At 42.9% G+C, this 7,500-nt stretch overlaps 1 protein-coding gene across 1 annotated transcript in view; it reads left to right on the top strand.

Annotated features, from left to right (window-relative positions):
* Positions 1 to 700, top strand: part of LOC115469919 (forkhead box protein L1-like) — a 1,610-nt gene extending 910 nt beyond the window's left edge. Inside the window, exon 1 of the mRNA XM_030202699.1 lies at positions 1 to 700. This exon is cut by the window's left edge and continues 910 nt beyond it. Coding sequence (XP_030058559.1) covers positions 1 to 401 — 401 coding nt within the window. The 3' untranslated portion in view covers positions 402 to 700.
* Positions 701 to 7,500: the final 6,800 nt, after the last annotated feature.

Below are 7,500 nucleotides of genomic sequence, written 5' to 3'. Positions count from 1 at the left end.
CTACCTCAGAGGCGCACCAGCTGTCTCAAGGTGCAGCAACAGGCATGAGCCCTGCACCCCTCAAGCCAAACCAAAAGGACAGAGAGCAGCCTGTCTCTAAAGGAGGCTCAGACAAGTCTAAAAGCTTTAGCATAGACAGCATTTTGTCTACTAAAAGTACCAGAAAGCCAGCCAAAGAGACTTATTCAGTTGGAGAAAGTTTGCGCCTTCAAGCCTCAAAGAGGGCTCTGGAGAACTTGCCAAGCGATTCCCCCCTCTCTCCTAACTCAACAATCTGTCCAGCGTTTAATGCTTCTCTCATGCTGGATTCACAGGTTCAAGGTAGATTCTATCAGATCGGGGTCCCTCTTATCTCCTACTTTCCAGTACCTGTCTCTGAAACCATTTTTAACTTGAAGTAGAAATGCGCGCAGTTTTTGCAGCTCGATGCTTAGCTTAGCTGTTACGCGCATTGCTTGTCAAAACCAAGAGTAAATTACACGGGTTAAATCTGTGGTTGTTCGGGATTTTTTTTTTTTTTAATCTACAGTAGTGTTCTGGGTCAGTATTCCAGGCTAGTGTCGTTTTTGCTTGCAGTCAGTAATAAGACTATCCCCCACTCCCCCTTTAGAGTAGGCAGGCGTCTATACTGTGGTTTGTAAAAGTTCTGTTTTGTTTGACACTTTGGAGACATAACGAAGGTATTATGCTGGGGGAAAAATCCACCGATTAGATTTCTGTGCTCGTGCAGGTGCTTTGTAGGTGTCACGGATTGAAACACAATGGGATAATTAAATTATAGTCTTATACTGCTATTATATAGTGCATTGAGCTTAATGATACTCAGCGGTCACTCTCCGGGCCCTTATACAAAAGTTTTATCGAGGGGGGAATTCCATCTGCTTTCACTATGTTGGTAAATTGTTCTGTTTATATTCCATCACGATTCACAGTAATATCTTTTTCTGCTGTCAGTACAGCTGTTTCAGCTCCTGTTAAATGTCTTTTTCTTCCTTGAAAGCCAGATGGAGGAAATTTTAAAATTCAACTTTTTTGTCTTTTTATTTCATTGAAACATTAGCTATTATGGCTCAAATCTGTAAGACCTTGGATTACCAATTAAAGGGTGCATAGGGTTAAAGGTGTGAAAGACCCCCACCTACCCTACACACAATCTTATGTTGACTATTAAAATCATAGGATTTTATTCCAATAATTATAGACATTTTTTGGAGCGTGGTGATTGCTGGCTTTTGACAATTTATATAAACAGTTTTTTTTTTATTATGAATACAACATAATCAATAAAGTATTTTGCTTTCCGTACTGTGGAATTTCACTTTTTTAGCGATTTGACCAAGCTTAAATATATTTCTTTGTGGGCTGTATTTGTCTGGTATTGTCCGTTTTATCTGTTTATCTTTAGATAGAAACTATTATATTATACATACAGTCAGTTGATGTCAGAAAGTGTTTAAGTCATTGAAACAAAGAATTACAGTGTTTAATTCATTCCCATCATGACATATAGCTGAACCTGAATTATTCATGACTTTATGCATTCATTTGAGAAGTGCACATGAAACCCCCAGATACATTAAAATGCTACATATTAGAAGCAAGATGTGATATCAATTACTTTTGACCACTTTTTTATATTTTCCTATAGGAACTTATTAAAGTATCTTGAGAGGATTTTCTTTTAAAGACACAACAGGGCACAGAGCCTGTACTTAAAACAAACATTTCCATAAAGTGATTTTATATCTTATTAAAGAGGATCTCAGTTCAGCACAAAGATCCGATTCAGCAAGGGCTGCACTTTCCCACAGCACCCCACAGGCCAGGGCTCCTTTGAATTTCTGGAACTTGACGGGCTGTATGTGGAGTTCAGAAGCTGAAGCCTGATGTGGAAAAGCATAAAAAGCCAACAGACCATAGGAGGTAGTACTGACCTCTGAGATCTTCAAAGAGCCTTAAAAGTGTAGATTTTTGAAAGAGTTTTACCAATTCGGATTTATTTACCATTAAAATACAAATTCTCCCAAACAACCCTTTAGACTGTGCAAAATTACACTTGGATTGCACACGCTGACTGGACTTCAGGGCTGTAGTGGGAAACTAATACCTTCTGTGGTTGAAAAGTTGACCAGTGAATTCAGCACTTTCATTATTACCCGGGCGCTTTCATGGTGATCAGGTCTTGCTGAGGTCAGGGACACAGACAAGCTCATTTTCAAAGCACTTGAGGCATATTTTCAAAGCACTTTGGGAGGCTAAGTTCCATATGTTTCTATGGAACTTTGGGAGGCTAAGTGCTTTGAAAATAAGCTTAGCCTCCCAAAGTTCCATAGAAACCTATGGAACTTAGCCTCCGAAAGTGCTTTGAAAATATGCCTCTAGAATGACTTTTGGAAGCATCAGAGTATATCCATAGGACAAATCTGATCAACTGGGAGATGAGAATAGTAAAAGCAGAGATACAGAAATGAATGCTAGACTTCAAAGTATCAACTTTCTTGTTTCTTAACTCAGTTCTGAGACACTTCAGGATATCTCCAGGTCTGCACCCTCCCCACCCCAAAGAACACATCAGCGTCAAAGTCAAACTTGGCCGCAGCTTTATTGGTCACCAGAAAAATTCATAACCCGAGCCACCTTGACTAAGGGGATCCAGCATTTAAGCCTCTGATTCATGGCCCCTCAGCCATCAGCTAACCACTGCAACCTGCTCCCGCTTCTCACAATCACACCTCCACGCCACCAACGCAATGTTTGTGACAGGCCAGCTAATCAGCATGCGTGGGATTCAAAATGTACCCTCTGCGAACCCCAATTTGCTGGCTACAAACAATCGCTCTGCCCCTTTATCCAGGCCCCTCACCTCCTCCAGCATCCCACGCACCCCCTAACAAGAAGTGGTGTGGGGACGGTGCACCCTCGGGACCTGTCAGCCCGACTGCCTCTTTTCATATTACTGGTTTTCTTTTGTTCTAATTCCTTGTTTCTAGTTTAATGCCATTAAAGAAATACATGGCATACAGCTTTTATTATGTTCCACCTTTCTCCTTAAATTCACTGAGGGACAACTTTTGTGTTCATGTGTGGCCACACCAGGCATCACGTACATGTCGGCATCCTGCCACCCCATGTCCTTCCACATCACGTAGGGAAGGAGTAGAGGGAAAGAGAGGAATTCAGAGGTCTTTCCACATCACGTAGGTAAGGAGCAGAGAGAAAGAGAGAAATTCGGAGGTTATGGTGTTGGACAGAGGGCGGAGGGAGAAAGAAGGGCATGCTGGACAGGAGGGGAGAGAGAAAGGGGGGATTCTATGATCGAGCCACTGCCACTAATGAAAGGAGAGGGTGCTGTGCCAGAGATGGACGGGCCAGTTTCAGTTTTTTGCACAGATTGTAGACTAGCTTCGAAGCATCCCGGAGTCCAGTTTTGTTGTCAGTGCTGTACTTGCGTGACGCATGAATGGGATTCTGATGAGAACCAGCCCAGCATTGCCTTCCTCGCCTCAATTTGGTTCATGAAAATGGGACTGGCTAAAAAGGGCAAAGTAGGATAAATGTTCAGAAATAAAAGGAAATCAGAATGCAAAAGTACAAGGCACTTAAAAGGCAGCTCTATAAATTGCATCTAAATTTAATGCCAATCACGTGTGCATGTTATGAAATCTAATAATTGAATGTTATAGAGTGGAGGAGTGGCCTAGTGGTTAGGGTGGTGGACTCTGGTCCTGGGGAACTGAGGAACTGAGTTCAATTCCCACTTCAGGCACAGGCAGCTCCTTGTGACTCTGGGCAAGTCACTTAACCCTCCATTGCCCCATGTAAGCCGCATTGAGCCTGTCATGAGTGGGAAAGCGCAGGGTACAAATGTAACAAAAATAAAATAGATACTATTGGAGATTCTACATGGAATGTTGCTATTCCACTAGCAACATTCCATGTAGAAGGCTGCGCAGGCTTCTGTTTCTGTGAGTCTGACGTCCTGCACGGCCACATTGACATTGGTGATCTGCAAGGGCCGACTTCTACATGGAATGTTGCTAGTGGAATAGCAACATTCCATGTAGAATCTCCAATAGTAGCAACAGTGGAGGAGTGGCCTAGTGGTTAGGGTGGTGGACTTTGGTCCTGAGGAACTGAGTTTGATTCCCACTTCAGCCACAGGCAGCTCCTTGTGACTCTGGGCAAGTCACTTAACCCTCCATTGCCCCATGTAAGCCGCATTGAGCCTGCCATGAGTGGGAAAGCGCAGGGTACAAATGTAATTAAAATAAAAATAAATAAAATCCTCTGAATTCTATATAGCATGACTTAAATTGCATGTGCAAATCCAGTCATATTCTGGATTTGCAAACAGAACTAAATTATTTAACAAGCCTATCAGCACCGATAATTGTTACTTAATAACCAACCATTGACATTAGTTGGCATTAATTAGAATTTACGTGCAGAACTGTCTAAGCGTATTACGTAACATGAGGCGCATAAATTCTGTTGCATAGTTGAAAAGGGGGTGTGGCCATAAGCATTTCTAAAAATTCTGCATGCTTTTTATGGAATACACCTGCTCCACACCTAAGGGGACCTGTTACTAAGCCACGTAGGCTCCTACGCATGCTCAATACGCATCAATTTGGAATCACCACCCGGGTACCATGTGGTGGAGGTGGTAATTTCATTTTTTACATGCGGTCACTACGCGCAACTGAAAATAATTTGTATTTTCTGCAGTAAAAGGCATTCAATGCATGTAGATCATTACCACCTGGTGAATGCGTGAGACCTTACCACTAACTCAATGGCTGGTGATAAGGTCTCGGAGCCAAAATGGACATGCACCAATTTTCACTTTGCCGCACATCCATTTCCGGCCAAAATTTAAAAAAAGGCATTTTTGCTTACACTAGCAGAGGCCATTTTTCAGCAGACCTTAGTAAAAGGACCCCTAAGTTAGTTGCCGGCATTTACACCAAGTTTTACTTGGCATAACTGACTGTGACTACATTTAGTCATGCGGACAGATGCTCAGCGTGTTCTATAATCTGTGCAAACATTTAGGCAAATTATATAAAATTATAGTGACTATCTACCCTTCTGGAAATCACTAAAAACCTACCTGTTCAAACAAGCCTATCCTAATAACCCAAACTAATTCTATGAACCCTACTACCCATCACATATCCTGGAGACAATGACAATGACCATGTCTATCTTTCCCACCAAAATTCTCTATGCTCATCCTGTAACCCCTCCCCCTCCCGCCTCCTCTACCCTTGCTCACACCTCTCCTACTCCTTTCACCCCTTCTCTACCTACCTATCACTCTTGTTATTCTGCTATACTTAACTTTTATTTTCTTTATCAATATTCTGTAATCCCTATTACTATGTAAGCCGCATTGAACCTGCTTTGAGTGGGAAAGCGCGGGGTACAAATGTAATAATAAATAAATACGCCTAGGCATATTTTTCTTGGCGCTGATTTTTCAGGCGCCAATACAGAATCTAGTCCTATGTGCATAAGTGCTGGGCACTATTCTATAAACTGCTGTGTGTAAGTCACATACCCCTGGATTCTATAATGGTGTCCAAGATTTGGGCATCTAAATTTGGACATGATCCCGAGTTGTACATGCAACTTAATTGGCTAACGGACAATAATTGGCCACTAAGAACCAACTACTGATGTTAATTGGCAGCAATTAGGCTTTGCATGCATATCTGGCTGCACACTATTCTAAAATGCTTGGTATCCAAATCCCATAGAATGCAAGTGGGAGGGGCTTGGGTGTGGGCATGGGAGGGGCTTGGGCATGTCAGGCATGTTCCAAAAAGTTGTATGCATTATTACAGAATAACGGGTTGGTGCGGCCAACTTGGGCACCATCATTTACCCCAGGTTTAAGTGGGCATAAGTCTGCCATCCACAGTTAGGGCACGAGAATCGGGCCCTAAGTTCGATTATATAAACGGCGTGTGCCCTTTATAGAATCGCATTTAGTGTCAATCATTTCTAGTGCTCGTTTGTGAGCTCAAGGAGAAAAAAGAACAGTGGGAAATAGACCAGGCTATCCAGGGACAAATCAGCTGCCTCAGGGGTTGATTCAACAGGACAGCACAACCAATAATTCTCAGAGAGTTAACAATCTGCTTTGTGATGTTAACAAAGGAGAAAGATTTGTGGCCAGAATAAAAATCCAGAGACCGTCCAAGCCCTTGTCAAGTGGTTTCCATGCCTGAATCTTGCAAACCCCAATATTCCATAAAGCCACATTGCCACCAAAATGGGATAAGAAGTTTTCTGCAGTACGCTGGCAATTCATGTCATATCTGTTTTACAAAACTTTCGCAGTCGCTGGGGCATCAAGTATTAGGACCAGCAGTAAAGACTGAACATTTGAGGTAACTGAGTACATTTTAAATGATTTATGCAGTTAACCTTAGAGTTAAGTACATAAATATTTATTTTCCCTAAATTTGGTGAGGGACAGTGGATAGCATTTGACTGGCAGGGGAATGAAGTGGAGGTATTGTGGGGATGTGGCTTATACTCACAGATGTGGCCATTATCCTATTTTTTTTTTTTGTTACATTTGTACCCCGCGCTTTCCCACTCATGGCAGGCTCAATGCGGCTTACATGGGGCAATGGAGGGTTAAGTGACTTGCCCAGAGTCACAAGGAGCTGCCTGTGCCTGAAGTGGGAATCAAACTCAGTTCCTCAGTTCCCCAGGACCAAAGTCCACCATCCTAACCACTAGGCCACTCCTCCTCCACTGTTGCTACTATTGGAGATTCTACATGGAATGTTACTATTCCACTAGCAACATTCCATGTAGAAGGCTGCGCAGGCTTCTGTTTCTGTGAGTCTGACGTCCTGCACGTATGTGCAGGACGTCAGACTCACAGAAGCAGAAGCCTGCGCGGCCACATTGGTGATCTGCAAGGGCCGACTTCTACATGGGGCCGACTTCTACATGGAATGTTGCTACTATTGGAGATTCTACATGGAATGTTGCTATTTCACTAGCAACATTCCATGTAGAAGTCAGCCCTTGCAGATCACCAATGTGGCCGCGCAGGACGTCAGACTCACAGAAAGAGAAGCCTGTGCAGCCTTCTACATGGAATGTTGCTAGTGGAACAGCAACATTCCATGTAGAATCTCCAATAGTATCTATTTTATTTTTGTTACATTTGTACCCTGCGCTTTCCCACTCATGGCAGGCTCAATGCGGCTTACATGGGGCAATGGAGGATTAAGTGACTTGCCCAGAGTCACAAGGAGCTGCCTGTGCCTGGGGTGGGAATCGATTCAGTTTGTCTAAGTAGGACTGCTTGACTAGCTGTCCTAATCTATGTGGATAAGCAGTTGGTTTACGTTTAGGACGGTGTATTCAGTGATCTCACTTAAGTGGACAGCGTGACTGAAACTGAACAGTTATATCCTCCGTTTAGGCAGACCACCCCACTGAATAATGACCTCTTAATTTATCAAAAAGTGC

This window comes from Microcaecilia unicolor, chromosome 5 (assembly GCF_901765095.1).
Source record: "Microcaecilia unicolor chromosome 5, aMicUni1.1, whole genome shotgun sequence".
NCBI lineage: Eukaryota > Metazoa > Chordata > Amphibia > Gymnophiona > Siphonopidae > Microcaecilia > Microcaecilia unicolor.
The sequence above is the reverse complement of the archived record's forward strand: the minus strand, read 5'-3'. Positions and strand labels throughout refer to the sequence as shown.